Source organism: Schistocerca americana, chromosome 4 (assembly GCF_021461395.2).
Source record: "Schistocerca americana isolate TAMUIC-IGC-003095 chromosome 4, iqSchAmer2.1, whole genome shotgun sequence".
In the NCBI taxonomy this organism is placed as follows: Eukaryota; Metazoa; Arthropoda; class Insecta; order Orthoptera; family Acrididae; genus Schistocerca; species Schistocerca americana.
This window is the reverse complement of record NC_060122.1, coordinates 774,823,908-774,843,221: the sequence shown is the minus strand read 5'-3', so window position 1 is coordinate 774,843,221 and position 19,314 is coordinate 774,823,908. Positions and strand designations below refer to the sequence as shown.

The 19,314-nt window shown below is 40.3% G+C and overlaps 1 protein-coding gene across 1 annotated transcript in view; it reads left to right on the top strand.

The window, feature by feature from the left end:
- The window catches only part of LOC124612408 (mediator of RNA polymerase II transcription subunit 23), a 191,425-nt gene that overhangs the window by 45,504 nt on the left and 126,607 nt on the right, over positions 1–19,314 (top strand). The window contains exons 3-5 of the mRNA XM_047140601.1: positions 5,719–5,851; positions 13,675–13,857; positions 16,729–17,016. Of these exons, the coding sequence (XP_046996557.1) occupies positions 5,719–5,851; positions 13,675–13,857; positions 16,729–17,016 (604 nt within the window). The remainder of the gene's footprint in view (positions 1–5,718; positions 5,852–13,674; positions 13,858–16,728; positions 17,017–19,314) is intronic.

Genomic DNA, 19,314 nt, shown 5'->3' with positions numbered 1-19,314 from the left:
TCAGCTTCCATACACTTCGTCAGCGTATCTTGAAACATTAGAATATACTTGCTTCCACTGTCCGTCTGATTTAATGGCCCTACTATATCAATATCACACCTTTCGAAAACATGTTCAGGTATTTTTATGATTTCTAGAGGCATCCTTGTGTTTTTCCGAGTGAACTTGTTGTTTGATAACTTCTGCACTTTCGTCTGTATTCCTCTATATCTTTTTCTTCATACCATTCCACACATGGTGTTTCTTTATTCACGCGTAGATCCTTCCTATGCCCTGGTGTCCTCCAATGGAAGATGGAAAAATTGTGAAACTGTTTTAATATTGCAGCTTTTCCACCTTCATTTATTTCTTCTGTCATTATAGACTTAGCTCTCTCTCATGTCCTGATATACTTTTCTATATCACTGACACAGTTTTCACACTCCCGAATATAATGTTTCATAGTCCTCAGCTCAACTGTTTTGTGTCCTGTGTCCTTGTCGCCCATGACTGCTGGCTGTTCGTGTGCGTCAACAGCCCTGCTGTGTTCGCTTGCCTGTGAGTCCCTGCCTGCAGTACGGCTTCCGCATCTGCCATATTCTGACCTAGGCTACTGTTGCCTTCCGGTCGCACTCTTGCTACCCTGACCTGTCTTATTCGCGAGAGCGTGTCTGCAACCTTGTTCCGTTTGCCACTCTTTACACGATTTGATAATCATTCTCCTCCTGCTTCAACCTTAACTTCATCAGTCTGGATGAAGGATCTGGTATACTACCTACTGATTTGGAGATTTATGGCCAGTACTTATCAAGAACTTTCTGCCAAGTACGTAGTGTCTAAAATAATTCTCCCTTTCAGTTGTACTGTACCCTCTTTCCACCTTGTTTAGTGTCCTCGATGGTACACAATAGGTAAGTCACTTCCAATTTTTCCCTGACTCAGCAGAGCTCTGATGCTTGATTGGCTAGTGTCAGTCGTAATTATGAAAGTCCAGATACTGCAATATAGGCAGTCTTATCAGCTTCTCCTTCAAATACTGAAAAGCATTCTCTTGCTCAACGCCCCAGGTGTAAGGCGCTTCTTTCTTTAATAATTTGTGTATTGGCTTCGTGATTTTGCTGAAGTCATTTATAAAATGTCAGTAGTATCTCACAAGTCCTAGAAATGCCTTTAATTGCTTAGTTGTTCTGGGCTGTGGGTACTTCTTTATTACATTGACCCTCTGTGGGTCTGGCCTCAAGCCCTCAGCCAATATAATATAGCCCAAGTAGCACACTTTTGTTGGCAAAAATTCACACTTTTCCACCTGTAATTTTAAATTGTGAAGTCTCAGTCTTTCAAATACCTCTGCCAGCCGCATATTGTGTTCTTCTGAGGAGGAACCAGATATGACCACATTGTCCAGGTAGGTGAACAGCTTGTAGCTGTTTTGAGTCCCATGGGCGTTCTTTTGTACTCATAATGCCCATACGGCATGCTGAAAGCCGTCTTTTCTCGATCCTGTTCATCTGATAAAACCTGATAATAGCCCTTCGCTACATCCAGGGTCAAGGAGTACTTCACCTTTCCAAGACCACCAGGGATTTCATTTATTCTTGGTAATGGATAATTTGAATTTAGGGAGATCTCATTCAGTCGCCTGTAGTCTGCAGCTGTTTGCCACTTTTGCATTCCACTAGCATCTTTCTTTTTAGGCAAAATTATTAATGGAAAGCTCCACCCACTCTTGCTACGTACTACAGTGTCATCCTCTAACATTTTCTCAATTTCACACTGGAGTATCTCCTTTCGTAATTGCTGTATTCTGTAGGGTCACGAACTTATCATCGTATCTTCCACTTATGGCAGCAGTTTAATTTCGTACCTGATACTGTCTGTGTACAACAATTTGTCTCCCGGCAAATGGAAAATGTCACTGCACATGGTGCATAACTCTATAATTGCTGCCCTTTCTTTGGCATTTAAATGGCTCACTCGAATATTTTCCTTCACGACACTTATTCTCATCTTCAACTGTGGCTTACTTTTACTTACATGATTCACTCTGAAGGATTCTCTTAACAATTTCCGACGTGGAACTGCTTCGGCTACTACCTGTGGACATTCTACTGACACACACTTCTCCGTAGTGTTCAGGACACTTATTAGACATTCTACCAATTCTAGTTTTACTAATGCCTCTGATAGATACATGCCCTTTGTGCTCTCCTGTTTCAGAATGATAGCCTCCGTCATTCCGCTCAACTCTATTTTTATCCGACACACCCGTTCCTCTCGCGGTCAAATTGTTATCAGTGATACACTGTTAACATTTGGGTTCTGCCCTTTTTGCTTCTCGCTGGCAATCCCTGTTGACTGCTGCTGTTGTGTTTCAACTGCTAATGACTTTTTGTCAGTACTCACTTTCGCCTTTCCACAAGTGTCTTTCTTCGCCCTTAAGCCTTTGTCGATAGAGCCTTCTCTCTCTTTCAAAGTTACTCTGCAGAGCTCACCCACTGACTCTGTCGTCATCTCGCTCCATTTTCATTCCGATTCGTTCACTATGGATCCACAGACTTCCAGTGGCATAATTGATTATGACTCTATTTTCCTTGAAAACATCTCAGCCCACCAGCCCGTCAAAAGGAAAATCAACATCTTCCCCAATTACATGGGAGCAATGCCTCAGTCACATTTCGCTTCCCACCTGTAATCCGAGGTTTACTTTGTCTTCTGTCATTGCAACAGTATTAGCGATTCCCCACATCCTAATATGTTCAGCTGCATTATCTTTTCCAGACTACTTTTCTTAACTAGACTTATCTGCGCCCCACTATCAGTGAGAAACCTCAAGCGATGATTAATATCTTCCTCACAGTCCAGTTCTACAAACTCATATTTGCTCTTGCGTTCAACTGTTAATATCTTCTCCCGGGCAGGACTTAAGACGACTGCTTTCTTACCCCATTACTTAGTTTTCCTGGCTTTTACCTTTCCTATATGAATTCTGCATATGGCAAGCGCCCTCTGGGCAGTCTCTTGCATAATGACCTTTTCTTTGGCATGTTACAGATTTATTCTGCACACATGGGCCCCTACAACTTGCCAAATTACATTGTGAGCGTTTCACCACTGGCACTTGATCATTTTCCTTGCAATTTCCTGGTGCAATGGGCTCTACTTTTCATATTATCTTATTGCTATGACAATCTCGTTTGATATGGCTCGGCTTCCTGCACTTGAAGCACTTTGAGGCCTTCTTTCCGTTTTGCATCATGGCACCACCACCTAGGGTGATCATCTTTTCACGGGAAGAGGCTTTCATGCTCTCCTCTATCAGATCGATCTCTATTGCCTCTGCTAGCGTTAACTGTTTGCGGTGTGCTTCCTGAAGTGGTGTTGCATTGTATCCAACCTTGAGCCACATTGTGCTATACTTTTCCCATGTTCTTGCCGACTTGAAAACAGTTGACAAGCATAGTAGTGAAGTGTCCTTTTGCTGCCATAGTTTTCTACTAATATGGCTCGCACATCTTGCCATGTGGCACTTAGGTCTCTGAATAACAACTTATTATGTGCTGAGCCCACTATTTTAGTCTTAAAAAATTTCAAAAGAGTATCGTGCAGCTCTGGGTCAGCAAGTTCAAATGCTAAATTACATTTATCAAGGAACTCATTTAGAGTGTTCTTAGTGCCATCGAAAGATTAGAGTATTAATTTTAGCACACCTGACAAATTAACAAATTGCCTAATGGGTTGCTCATGTCCGTCAGTGCCTGTGTGTGAAATATTATCACCATCACGTGACATGCCTGCTAATTTTTGTTCAACTCACCATGGAATTTCTTACTGCTGCCGTTTCTTCTGTGCATCGTTTGCTATGAAGTGTTGAACTTGTGCCACTGGCCATTGTCACCACTGCTGTTGCTGCTGATGTGTGCCTTCTGCTGTTCTGCACCACTGACTGCAAGGTCAGGCATCTGTATGCGCAGCCGCTGCCATAGCCTGCTCCGTGCCATGTGTTGCCCACACCATTGTCCATCTTTGTTGGTGCCGCTGCACCGCCTCTACGTCGCCTGTGACCCCGCGCTGCCCTCTGCAGCTGCCGCTGCTGCTGGCTGCTCTCACATCGGTGTCTACGAACTGGTGCTGCCTTCTGCAACTGATGCTGCCCCGGGATCACCCTTACATGCCATCTGCAACCACATGCCACTGTCGGGAGCCCCTGACCACCTTCCAGGATGTCCGCTTCGACCCTGGGCTCTGTTTTATCTGCTGCTGTGGCTGTTGTTGAGGCTGCACTGCCCCTGGCCACCTTATGGGTCGACTCCTGTGTTCCCAGGTGCAGTCCTTCTGCTGGGCTGCTCCCGGTCTCGTCTCCTGTCTTCTCGAGGTGCTGCCTGTCTACTGCTACCGAGGCTGCACCACTTGGTCCTGGACTCTTCTTCTTTCTGCTTCAGGCACTGTCTATCTGCTACTGAGGCTGCACCATTTGGTCTGGGCCTCTTCTACTTTCTTCTTCTGGCACCGCCTGTTCCTTGGCTTCTTCTTCTTCTCCTCCTCCTCCTCCTCCTCCTCCTCCTCCTCCTCCTCGAGAGCTCCTTTAACTCCTAGCTCTGTCACTGGCCTGCATATGGGTTATCCAAGTAGTGCAAGAGGGAATTCCCAAAGCCGTTCTGTCGTTTTGCGTGACATTAGGCTGAGTAGGATTGATATTTCAAAGCAGGTGACCTGATCCTATAACTCATGGCGTGATAATTGCACGCTAATCCACGATGAACAGAACCCTACACCTGGTACCAAATTTTTGTTTATATGTTGCATCTAGTGAGCGGTCTAGATGCCTAATGACATAAGGAAAGAGAGGATGGTTTGTCCAGTTAGCGACGTGGAGAAGGCTAACAGGATATTTTGAAGGAGTTACAGAACTCGGTCAGAAATATGCAAACAAACAAGCAAGGCTTGGATTACTGCAATCTTTAGTTGTGTGTTTGGAGCAAAACTGAATAAATGACACACTATTCCTGTACTTGTAACTACACCTATGGAGGATGGTACGAGGCAAATTCAGAGCCAGAGCAAAACTACCCAAGTCCAAGCCCCGGGCCTGACTTGCATGGAAGTCCCTCCTGGACCATTGTCAGAACTGAACTCAACCTCAGGGTGCCACCGCTACTGCCTTTATAGGCTGCGTCAGCCCCTACCACGTTGGCGTCTGGCCACCGCCCTTCCGGCCCTCATATATTACCATATAAGGTTACCACCAATGCTTGAGTAGTGCCTCGCGCTTTGTCATGTGATCTCACGTGATACCTTGTGATTCTACGTCACATTTCCGGACAATGCCCATCCTGCGACATCGCCTTTGTATTCTCAAAAGAACTTACTTGTTCTGGCTTCTGTTCTACTGCCTGTTAGTCGTTACATATTTTAAATATGCGACACAGCTGATTTTAAACAATTATTCATTTTTGTTGATGTTTTAAAAATGATGTATACTCCAGTCTATTTTATTATGTATGTGATGTGGATGAAACTAGAAGACATAAAATGATCTATGTACTTGCAAACAACATGAATTATAGTGTTACAATCAGAAATCTAAAATTGTCAGTTGCTTATGTATGCAGTATAATGTGTTCGAAATGTAAATATCTTGACCACAAAGTAATCAATAAATTAAGTAACTTTCAAAATCTCGTAGTGTAATTTTCTGAAACTGCAATACTAAAATACTGATACACTGAACTCTGTTTATAGGATGGTTTGTGAATGCATATTAAGCTGTGAGAAACTGCAGTATCAGCTTGGAGATTTTTGGGTTGAGTGTTTCAGCTTAATTCGTCGCATTATTGGTGGTGTCGATTACAAGGGTGTTCGAGAGATTATGAAGGTATAGTTTTTTATATTTAAATTGTGAATTTAGTAACTTATTTAGTCAACACATTGTGTAACATTTACAAGAAAAGAAGAGAAAAGTCAATGATTCATCATGAACTCTTTTGTCATATTAAAAATGTTACGCACTTTGTAGGACTGACAATTTTGCCCAGTAGAAACTTTATCTTTTAACAGTATAGCTTTGGAGGAAAAAAATTGATTGAATAAATTCATGCAGCCATGCACAAAGTGAAATCTTGTATTCTTCTTTGCCAGCATGTGTCTTTGCAACATATCTTAATCTAATTGGATAGATAAAAAATTTACTCACCAAGGAGCGGCAGGAGGATGCACATGTAAAGGAATTAAAAAATTAAAGTTTGCAAGATTTTGGAGCTAGTGGCTAAAATTGATTGTTTTTGTAAGAAATCACTTATATGCGTTGAGTACTGTCATTTGTAATATTACGTACTATGATAAATTTCTCATCATGAAAAACCTTTTGTGCATTAATAGCCGGCCGCGGTGGCCGTGCGGTTCTAGGCGCTGCAGTTTGGAACTGCGGGACTGCTACGGTCGCAGGTTTGAATCCTGCCTCGGGCATGGATGTGTGTGATGTCCTTAGGGGCGCTGATGACCTCGATGTTGAGCGCCCATAAACCCCAACACACACATGTCCTTAGGTTAGTTAGGTTTAAGTAGTTCTAAGTTCTAGGGGACTTGAGATGTTAAGTCCCATAGTCCTCAGAGCCATTTGAACCATTTTTTTGCATTAATATAAAAGGTGTTTCAGTCTCTTTCACAGATGTTCTTGCACTTAAATTTTCCTCATGAGCATTTTTATTTTTGTACTTTCAACATTGCAGCACACTCAGAATTTGTGATAATCTAATATATAAGGAACTATCAGCCTCTATCGAGGCTGATAGTTTCTTATATATTTTTATTTTTTGTTACTTCTGCATTGTTTTCCATCTAGAGTTATGAGAACTGTAGTGCGCTCATGCGCTACATGAAGTTTTCATCACAGATCACGGTGTCCACAAATCACTGTGTTGATTGAAGTTTTTTTGCAATGTACGGATGATTAATTCAAAGAGACTGTAGCCGATTACCTCCATTATGAGTGTCCAGTCTGCACGGTGACAAATTAATTTGTCAAAACCGATAAAGATAATAAAAATTTATTTGCAGCTGATGTCTAAAATTTCTTCTGAAAAAGTAATACTGCAGTTCCTGAAAATTATGGCCATGAATAAAATAATAGTACAATTCCAGTATCCTCAAAGTTGATGGGGCTTCAAACTGTAAACAACCTCCCTTTCCTTATCAATGACTTGTTCCTTTCCTCTTTAACCATTTTTGCTTACTAACTCCAAACTCCTGTGTTGGAATTGTCACTATAGTTGAGTTTGTAGAGAGAACAGAAATAATTTTGATATTTAAATGTGACTTGATAGATGTTGCATTTACACACACTGGACACTATTGAGGTTTCTTTTTCTGAACATATTCTCACTTTTGTGGACAGCACTCAACATTTATTTCCACATAAAACTCTATGCAAAAACATGAAATAAACGTGGCATCATAAACTGGGAAATGGGTATGTTCATCACATGCTAAGGCGACATATTCAAGCATGAGAAAACTGTATGGAAAGGATAGATTGCTACTCACTGCATAGACATTTAGTGGCAGATGGGCATGTCAGAAAAAAGGCTCCTAGATATTATTAGCTGTCACAGTAAGTGTTTTATCAGATGTAGACCAAACAAAATACATAACTCACACATGCATATTGTGACTGTAGTCTTCGGCCACTAAGGCCGTAGTGTCTGAAGATGACAGTGGCCATGTATGTGTGAGTCGTGCATTTGCTAATATATGTATGTGTGTGTGTGTGTGTGTGTGTGTGTGTGTGTGTGTGTGTGTGTGTTTTGTTTTAACTGTGTCTGACTAAGGACTTAGTCTGGCAGCTAAATAGTATCTAACAGTCTTTCTTCAGTGTTCCTGTCTGCCACTCAGGACCTTCTATATGTGGTGAGTAGCAATTTACCCTTTTCATATTGTTGTTTTCTGTCTTGCATTTTCCATTGTTTGCCCGGCAGCTTGCAGCTTCTCATTTGAACACAGTAGCAGGTACGTAGGTTGATAATGTGTCTTATATATCAGTGTCCAGTGGGACTTTTACTAAACTTGCCATACAGTTGACAGCCTAAGCAATGTGATTCAAAATATTTAACAGAACAATCAAAATAGCAGCTGCTGCAACTACAAAGTACAACTGTTTCAACCAGGAGTCTATAATCTAGAATGAGGCCTGCTGTAGAATACGACAGAAAAAGGTTAGGAATGTTATGTGATTGAATTTCCTTCCTTCTCGCCTGTACTGATTGTATTCATTCATCAATGTTATGGAGAGGATAGTTGCGACTCACCATATAGTGGAGACACTGAGTCGCAGATAGACACAACAAAAAGTGTCTCTGGCTTCAACTGCCAGAAACTGTGGGCATATGTGTGTGTGTGTGTGTGTGTGTGTGTGTGTGTGTGTTGTCTATTTTTGACAAAGGCCTAGTTGGCCTAAAGCTTATTTTGTGACAGTCTTTTTGTTGTGCCTATCTGCGACTCAGCGTTAGCGCTGTATGGTGAGTAGCAAATATCCTTTTCATAATATTGCAACATTCCATCCAGGATTTTCCACTGTATTCATTTATGTCACATGTAAGAAACTCCATGGTAACAGGCAGCTCGTTATCATCCAAACCTGTGCTCCATTATAATGTTTGTTCATGTCCACCAGAGTTAAATAAGGAGATGTGATGCCTGGATTAACTGCTGTGCGATCCAGTTATAACAGGTTTTGTAAATAGCATTCACTTTTTGATGTGTGTAACTTCCAGTAGTGTGCAAAGGAAGACAAATATCTTTTATATCTTGGTGTCCTTAAATCAGGCGAATCCCTCTCAGCTTGGGGTCTGAGTGACCTGCCTCTCCTTCCCAACCCTCTCCCTCTTTCCTACCTCAACAAGAAACGAACAATTCCAGATGGGTTTCTCTACTTTTATATGTTTCTGTTGTCAGTACTTAGAACTTCACTGGCTGAAGATAAATACTGGCTGCCCTTTCTGACCACTTGTTATTTTTAGTATTAATGTACAGGGTGTCCATAAATAAACTTCCAGTTTCAAAATGCTGTAGAAAGAGAATCACTGCTCAAAAACGACGTCAAATTGAACAGCAAGTTATTGAGGAAGGGTAAACTTTATGGGAAAAAGAAACTAAAATTTAAATTTTTTTCAATAGATAGTGCTGTAAGCATGTTAACGTAGTGGGTTTGGGTACAGGTGACAGATGAATTGCAATATGATGACTGTGGTTTGAGTTGCACATTACACCATGTGTGCTGTTCAATGCACATCACTGCACAAGGTTGGCAGTCAACAGTTGTGGCACAGTTAACAATGTAAGCCCATCCACCATGGCAAGGTCATACCATATTGGTTGGGAATAATCTGGGGAATAATCTGCTTTTAATAGTCCTGAGACCAAAAACCACATGAAAAGCAAAATGACAGCAGTTTTAATTGTCCTGGACCCAAATACAGCATAAAAAGCAAAATGACATTGGTTTCTAATTGTCATGAGACTGGTGCAAAACTTGTCCAATATGCTGCCCACTCTTGAAATCAAGAAACAGCATGTTCCACAACAGATTGAAGTGTCTCAGAGGTCATGTTCAGAATGCGTTGCAGAGTGTGTGCCTTCAATTCAACTATGTTCACAGTTGAAGCACTGAACATAGCTTCTTTCAGGTAACTCAACAATCAGAAATCTCACAGATTAAAATCAGGTGCTCTGGACAGCCTAACTGGGGGCAAATGGTGGCTGGTAATTCTAGCATTTCGAAAATGTCTCTGTAGTAGCTGCTTTAATGCCTATGCGATGTGTGGAGGTGTGCTATCTTGCATAAAAATGGTATTACCCATGCATCCATGCTGTTCAAGGATTGGAATGATGTTGGTGTGCAAAAGACTCTCTTAGTGTTTACCGGTGACGGTACAGGTAAAAGGACCCACAGGACTCATCTCCTCAAAAAAATATGGCCCCGCAACAAATGATGCCGTCAACCTGCACCACACGGTCACATTTGCAGAATGATGTGGTACCATGTGGTTTGCGTGTGGATTTTCTGTTGCCCATAGTTTGCAATTTTGAGTATTGACATTGAGATGGAAATGGACTTCGTCCATCCACAGAATGCCCCGTTGCCATTCATTGTCCTCTTCCATGCAAGCAAGAAATTCCAGAGCGAGTGTTTTTTGTTTTGCTGGCAGGTCAGCAGGAAGCAACTCCTGAACATATGTGATTTTTTGTGGATACAGTGCAGGACATTTTGTAGGATTTTATGCACTGTACTCACAGGCATGTCCAGCATTCAGGCAATTCCTCATACACCACATGTTTGCAAATCACTGCTTCATCTCTTCTGCAGTACTGTGACCACATCTTCAACAGACATCAGGTCACTGCTTTCCTCCCTCTGCCACATTGCACTTCTAAAGAACCTGTCATCTTGAATTCTGTAATCATCTTCTACAGGCCCTTAGCAGATATTGGACCAATGCCCTGTTTCTTACCTTTGAGTGTATGGAACTTCTGCTGGGTGACTGGTGCACAGTCACTATTTTTGTGAAAGAGCTTTCCAGTAGTGTGCAATCCTTCATGGAGACTGTCATGTTGGGTGTCTTGGATGCAAATGGAGGCTGTGTGCCGTCTGTCTGTTGGTGTGCATCTTTGATGCTTACAAGTGCTATCAATTGGTCAAATTTTCATTATTTAGTTATTTATTTATTTATTTCATGATGTTTCCTCCCGCCTCAGTAATATGTTGTTCAAATTTGATGCCGTTATGAGCAGTGGTTCTCTTTCGACAATGTTGTGAAACTGCAGCTTTAATTATGGACACCCTGTGTGTATTTATGGAATCATCCTTCAGTTCTTGGCGGGACATTGACATATTAAAAACTTGAATAAGCAGTATTAATGCTCTACTATAATATCTATTTAAAAATATGTTATGAACCAACTTTCGACTTTCTAGGCCATCGAGAGGTAACTTAATAGGTAGTCCACACAATTTCTGCAAGGGTTCATAGCCATATAAAGATTGTTTTTCATAGATATATGACTTTGACAACTAAATTGAAATGTAATACCCAAAAAGCTCTCAACAAATAAATCTTATATTACAGTTTATTCAAAGACTGAAGTATATGAATGTTAAGCCAGATGCATTGTACAAACGAGTAATCGCACAGATTATTATATGATAAGGACAAACTGGTAAATGTGATGAACACGCGAGGGGTGGCAGAGGGGAGAAAGGAGTGTGCAGAATGTGTGTGTGCAACAGTTATGAGACTCATATTATCTAATGGTGAGAGACACATTAACTGGCCACTGCTACTTTACTGAGAACAAGTAATGGAATTGTGTTTGGTCAAATAAAGACCAGGTCAAGATTCTTAGATTGGTGTTTATTAATGGCCAGAATTTTGAATAATGTCAAGTTTTCTGCCTTTTGTTCCTCTATGAAGAACATTCATTCCGAGCATGTTCATCAAAGGTGGAATGTTTCTTTTTCGGTCTCCCAACTCCTTTCACACTCAGTCAGTCAAACAGTTATAGCCCTAACTGATTGACCTAGATGTAATTTGCCTCACAGATTGAAGGAAAGCCTACCTTAGTACATCTACAACCTCTGGTGAAATAGTGTGGATTAATTGTGTAGTATTAAGTTATCTGGTGATGGCCTCGGAAGCCAAAAGCTGATTCATAACAAACTCTTGAATTAATCTTATTGTGGAACATTAATACTGTGTATTTACGTTTTTATCTTAACAAATGCATAAATAAATCCAGTAAATGCAATCAATTGTCTGCCTTATTTTCAACATTTAGCCTTGACACAGGGTTTCCACTTAGAACAAGAGTTTCAAACTATTGACTCAGGTATCAGCTACTGAGATCTCTGTGCAGCCTTCAGATTCACATTGTATCTCTGAATTTACTTATTACACCAGGCTTGTGGACTACCCTTCTTCTTCTTCTTCTTCTTCTTCCTGAAATGCTTCTCCTTATACAGGTCATCACAGAGCTTCTTTCAAGCTTCTTTTTTCTCCCACAGTCTGTCATTGAGCATTTCTGTCATATCAGTTAAGCTCCAGTTGGGTAAATGCTGCCCTTTTTGTGTCAGATAGGTATGATATTGCAATTTTTGCATGAAATATGTGTGAGTTTGTTCTGTTGTTTACTCTCTGTGTGTTTTATCTGTCAACTGCCTTGTGATGAAAAATGTGTTCAAATGTGGTAAATGAACAGTGTTGTTGTCATATTGTCATGTGTTTGAAGTCAAATATTGTAGACACTTCTAACTCATAAACGAGATTTGGATTTAATTAAAACTTCTGGGCTGATAGTCAGTGATCAGTGCATAAAACTACTCACTGACATTTTGTCATCTGCTGGAGACAGAGTCAAAGGTAAATCAGCAACTGCATTGAAAGCTGAAGTGGATCATAAATTTGTAGGCACTCATTATGAGCTATACGGTGCCTGAATGTTTGGTTATCTGCAGTTGGTAACATAATTCTCATCTCAATGTAATAGATCAGTGGTCTCTTGACACAAAGTTGGCATCCATATTTTATACAGCTCATTCTTATTTACTGTTAAAATTATCCTGATGTTTATAAATTTATGTTACCTCTCTGCTTCTTGTACTCAAACAAAATCTTGAGCATGCAGTCTGTTGCTGTTATGCACCAAATTTCTTTGTGAGGCATTTTGCATGTGTTGGGGGAGGGGGAGCTGACATAGTTCTCGTGTTGATGCACACACCATAACACTTAACTTTTATTTCTGTTAAATATCATCAGCCAAATATGATTGTTATGTGTGTGTTATTATTTTTCAACCATGTAGGAAAAGATAGGTCGGTACTAACTATAAAAAAGACACATCAAGTTGCAGATGGGCATGATTTTTAAGACACTCACATATGGCTTTTGGCCACAGCCTTCATCAGTAAAGAGAAAAACACACACACACGCCGGCCGAAGTGGCCGTGCGGTTAAAGGCGCTGTAGTCTGGAACCGCAAGACCGCTACGGTCACAGGTTCGAATCCCACCTCGGGCATGGATGTTTGTGATGTCCTTAGGTTAGTTAGGTTTAACTAGTTCTAAGTTCTAGGGGACTAATGACCTCAGCAGTTGAGTCCCATAGTGCTCAAAGCCATTTGAACCATTTGAGCCACACACGCGCGCGCGCGCACACACACACACACACACACACACACACACACACACACACACACAATGCAAGCACACCTCATGCACACATGACCGCCAACTCTTGCATCTCGGGTCGGAATTCCATTCCGGCTTGAGATGCTGGAGTTGGCGGTCATGATATTACTTTTCCCTTTTTTGCCCTCTTGGTGTCACTTGAACAACAGTAAAGGAACTTCATCTTTAGTCTGTATTGTATGGGAACTGTCTAAAATTTCATTGTTTTAGTGTAGAATTATGATATAAAATAGTCAATTTTTTGTGATGATCTGCCGTACTGGATTTTTCTCTGCTCATTATTCATATTCATTTTGCTTCTCATTTTTGTTCTCCTGTACCTCAACAGTACCTCTTACAATGTGGAATTGTTATCAGTTCTAAGTAACTAAGGTGCCACTTAAACTAACAGTAACAAAAATTTAACTTTTATTGAGCCATGGAAGCACCATTAACTATTGATATTTATGGTTCTTTCTGCAGGGTTGTCGTGAAAAGGCTCAGACAATTCCACCATTCCTGAAGGCATCCGTTGTACCACAGTTGACAGCATTAGAGAATGTCATCAATTATATTTTTGATAGAAATGCTTGTCTCTTACCAGGATACTTCATTGTTAATGAAATCCAAAAAGCATATCCAGAAAACAAGAACTGGCCACATTGGGTAAATATTGAGTTTAATTTAGTCTTTGAAATGTAAGCTTTTAATCTAAATTTGTGAAATTTATATAAACATTTGTAAAACATGTGTGTCAAGTTCAAACTGTGTGTCAGTGTAGGACTTGAGCCTGGGTACCCGTCATTTGTAGGTAGCCTGCTACTAGCTACTTTACCAACTACACTTCACAGAATGACTCAAACTGAGTCAAGTGCCGCAGTGGTTGAAGCACTGGACTCACATTTGGGTGAATGTTGATTCTGCCATTCATATTTAGGTTTTTTTACTGTTAAAAACAGTCTTGATCACGATTTATTTATCAAGGTGACCGGTTTTGACCACTACTGTGGTCATCTTCAGACCTACACAAAACCATGGCAACCACTAGTTCGACTATCGACTTTACAACAACTTCAGTGGAAAGAAGCCTGCTGCCTCATCTTTGCAACAGCGTCCAACTTCACCATGGCAACCAGTGGCTCCAAATGGTTCACTAACAGGCCTTGGGAGGGCAACCCATATACTGCCAAACCGAATTCATTTTTCCTACATATTTAAATATTTTTAACTCTTCTTAATTGACAATAGCTGTTTAATAAGCTAAGTTTAGTGTGTATTTATTTTTAATTCTTGACAATGTTCTTTTAACTAAGAAATTTTAAATTGTAATTCGACTTATAACTCATTGGTTAGTAATGACATCATGCAGTCAGAAGTGGGTGGAGCCTCCATTATATATAGTAAGACGTGCACTGGTTTCTCCAGTAGCGATTCTCCAACAGAAAGAGGTTCCTACTCAATGGTAATTTGTCGTTTTATAGCTTTATAACTTTATGTATTTTCTTTAATGTATGTAGCCCTCTAATTAAAGCTTTGTATACAACTTGTACGTCTGAAGATGACCACAGTAGTGGTCGAAACCGGGCACCTTGATAAATAAATTGTGATCAAGACTGTTTTTAATAGTAAATATTAGTAAGACATTGATCACTGCCTTTCCCATAATGTATTCAAAAGTAAATATTTAGGTTTTGTCTGGTTTCCCTAAAAACTGGGACAGTTCATCTAAAAGCTATGTTGGCTGATTACCTTACTCATTGTTGTTCATTGTGAGGCTGTGTTCCATCTCCAATAACCTCATTGTGAACAGGACATTAAATCCAATTGTCCGTTCCTATTTCCTGAAAAATTGAACTTGCTGTAGGCTACTGTTTCACTACTTAAAAATTTCAGAGAGAATCTTCCAGATTGCTGCATTTTTAGTGTTTCAAGGAGAATGACAATAGTGGGGAGTTAAATGTTTTCACAGCCACTTGGTATTTACTGAAATAGATTTTTTTTTTTTTTATAGAACAGTAACGAAAGTACACCTTTTCCAGCTGCTGTTGAGCCGTAGGCAGCTAAGTGCTCCAAAATGTAACTCTCTCGTGTGGGGATTTATTATAAAAATTTAATTCAGATCGACAAACAACAAACAAACACCGGACAAACAGGTCTTGAAGGCCCAACAGTACCAACCGGTTGCTGTGTCATCCTCGGCCCTTAGGTGTTACCAGATGCAGATATGGAAGGGCCTGAGATCAGCACACCGCTCTCCTGGCTGTTGTGAGTTTTGATGACCAGTGACGCTACTTCTCAGTCAAGTCGCTCCTCAATTGGCCTCACAAGTGCCGAGTGCACCGTGTTCGCCAACAGCATTCGGCAGACCCGGATAGTGACCCACCCAAATGATAGCCAAGCCCAAAAGCACTTAACTTTGGTGATCTGACAGGAACTGGTGTGACCACTGTGGCAAGGCCGTTGGCTCAATCTGGACCTACATTTACATTTTATAAGACTTCTCAAAAAATTTAATCAGTCACAGTTTGAGGCCACTAGCCTTTTTTAAAATTATTAACACAATAACGGATTGAGACTTTAAGTGGGTTGATATTTGAAAATGGGAGTCACACACAAGTTGAATTCATGTAAAGGATTAATGACAGGGTCTGGAATGTTGGTCATTATAAGTATGCATTTGGAAGGTTTTCCCATACATTTTTGGATGAATTTGTAGCAGTTCTGTATTTCTGTTTCAAAATATGCCACACACAAATAGTTTAATATAACAATACTGTGTTTACAGCTAACATAATGCAGTACAGGATAATATGCAGGGTTTTCCCTTCTGATACAGGTCAAAATGATAGACTAAAAGTAAGATATTTTATCACACAGTGTGTCAATTCAAAGGATAGCCAAAGATCTCATTGGGATAGATTACTCTCATGAAGCAGTAATATACGGCTGCAGTGTGTACACATAAAATGTTGAGCAAAAGAGTTGTTAATAAACTTGGGGACAACTGACTCGTCTTTGAAATTTTTATCAGACCATGAACTAGAGGATTGTTATATTAGAACTTTGGGGCATTAGAGACATAGCTGATCAGAAAAAGAGGGAAATCAGCCACAAAATGTTAGTGATACATTTGAAGGCCTGAGAACTTACTGGAGACAGAAGGAAGAGTTTGACAGATCAAATGTAAAATGCAGATCACACTAAAATAAAATTTACACAAGGCCACTGTAGGCTGCATCAGAGCAAAGGGAAGAGCAATAATGTTAAATTAGGGACATGAAGGGAACCAAGCAAACGCAGGGAGGAATTCCTGTCTGCAAAGCTTGGAGGTGTTTTTTTAAAGAGGAATTTCGTGCCATAACATTTTGTTACCGTATAAGAGTGTATATTTGTTTTATGCAACAAATGATGATGGAGGAAAACTCATTACAATAACTGTTTTGCATTAATTATCGTGTGTTTCTTTAATTTCTTTTCATCAAATTGCTGCCTGATTTTATTTTCTGTGAAGTATGATGCTCTTCTCTCTTCCTGCAGAAACTGGCTCATCTGCTTTCAAGTTTTGTGGAAAGCTTCCATCCAACTGCCCAAATGGTATCCATTATAGGACATTCCAAAATGTTACCGGTAGTGGAACACTCAGGATACGCTGACCATCTGATAAACCCATGGAAACTAGATCCTGCTACACTTAAATTTACTTTAAAAGGAAATTTACCTTATGACAAAGAACTTTTGGAACCTCAGACAGGACTCTTACGTTATGTATTGGAGCAACCTTATTCCAGAGACATGGTGTGCTCTATGCTTGGGTTGCAGAAGCAGGTGAGGAAACTCACTCAGATGTAATGTTTAAAAGTTGCATTGAAGGAAGTTATCTCCTGTACCATTTTTGCTCTTTGTATTTTTTTTAGTGAATATTAATCTTTCACCCTTTCTCTGTGAATGACAATTTTTTGCAACTTTAGTGCTGGTCTCTTTGTCTTTACCTAGTTATTGCCATTGTTGCATAGAATAACTAATGATTTCAGACATCCATATTTGTTGAGGTTCATTTATGGTGATCAGTTTTGAAGCTCTTATGGCTTCATGAGACAGCTAGAATACTATTGGAAAACTATTGCAGAAATCTGTGTAACTGTTAATGTGATAAATACAGATTAGGAATAATGTGCATGTATAACATAAAATCAGTACAGGCATCATAGCTACATTGTACACGTCATATATTAAAAATGGGAATGTAATAGAAACATATTGTTGTCTCAATATTAAGTAATAGTACTAATGAAACTATTGGTAGGAGGGGGGAGAGGTAGAAGAGAGTAGTAGAGTAATGACAGAGTCAGTACCACCAGTATTTATACTAACTAAATGAATAGCATACACTATTCATTCAGTGATCTCAGCTGGGATGGGTAATGCGGGTGCAAAGAGTTGTGGAGTGTGGTGGGGGAGGGAAGCGTGACAGGTGTGGGGGAACATACTCTTGTGGTTCCTGTTGGAGTGTTCAGAGATACGACAGGATCAGGATAGTGGGATGCTGGGTCCAGCATCGATAGGCAGTGCTTTGGGGGGGGGGGGGGGGGGGTAGGAGGAAACCTCTCACCTGATTGTCACATGTTTTCTCCTGTTCTGCCTGCACTACACATATATTCTTGCACTCTCATACCTAAGAGCTTACCCTCTCCCCCAGACTCGTACGCCCACCTACTGACCTCACCCAGTCAGTTTACACCTGCTGCCTATCACTCCACTCACATCTTCCCGCAGTCTTGCACCACAAATAATTATCATCTTTTTATTTACTTTCATTTCTGTTTTGACTGTTATGTCATCCTGTTTTCATATTTTTATTTTGTTTTCATCTTGGTTTTGTACTCTACTTGTGGTTTCATTCCCTTTTTCTAATATACTTCATCTGGTTTAGTCTCTCACGAGTTTTTAAAATATGTATTTTTAAGTGTTTGTTTATCCTCCACTATGGATCCTTCCTCCTCCCATCTGCACCAGTACAGAAAATTTCTCTCTCGCTGGCAAGAACCCAGTCCTATATAATGTTTATGTATTCCTCCTAGCTCATAGAATCCCTCCAAATGGCCTGCCATCAAATTATGCATGTCTGGCTGCAACCCATCCTTCTGCAGTGACCTCCATCTGTTCAAATTATATCATTTCGAAGCCTACACCAATCTAGTTCTGCAAAACCATATAACTCAAGTCCAAGCCATCTTGCATTACCTCAGCTCCTTCTGTAAAACACTCCTGCTTTGCATTTCCATATTACTGTGTCCCATCTCCCATATTGAAACCATTGTCCTCCAGGAACTAGAGCAGCATGCACAATGCCACCACAAAAAGCTGTCCAATCTGTTGACCTAATACTTTTGTCTTGGATTCCCACAAACTGCCACAGACACCACCACCATCACAAGAGTCTCCATCAACCCAACCCAACCCCCCCGCCCCTCCTTCCACAGCTGCCTAGAGCCTAAACAGACCCACAACACAGTTATAAACCTGTCTTCCAAAAACATCAGACCCCCAGAAGTATCATTCTTTCAATCAGTGAAGTGAGTACAAAATCTGTCATACATAATTTTAGAGTAACTATATAAAATTTGACTGCTCTCCAGATTTACCAAATAGTACACTCTGTCATATGAGAATGACCATTAACACTCACCCACACAAGCATGCAATTTCCCACAATGGCTCTGCAGTATTGCAATGTGACAAATTTCTTAGATATAAACATACTTTACTCAGCATGTTACTGCCAAATTTGAAGCTTTTTTGCTGTCCAAAGCCTCTACCAATGAGAATCCACCTACTCTACTCTGATCAGTTTAAGCTAACTGGCTTAATGGCACAGCGCTTAAAGCACTTTACAACAAGTGCATTTTCTTAGCACTTTCAATGAAATATAAAATGTAAAAAAGAAAGAACAACACTCACAAATGTTGCTAATATCAACTTGTGTAATAACTAGCGTAGTGCCTGCTGCTTTGCATGTGTAGACTGTATAGTCTGCATAGATTTTTTACTTGAGTTTGTATGTCGTTACGCTCATTGCTCATGTGCAAAACTAAACACTGTGCAAACAGTATATCTAGTTTATAC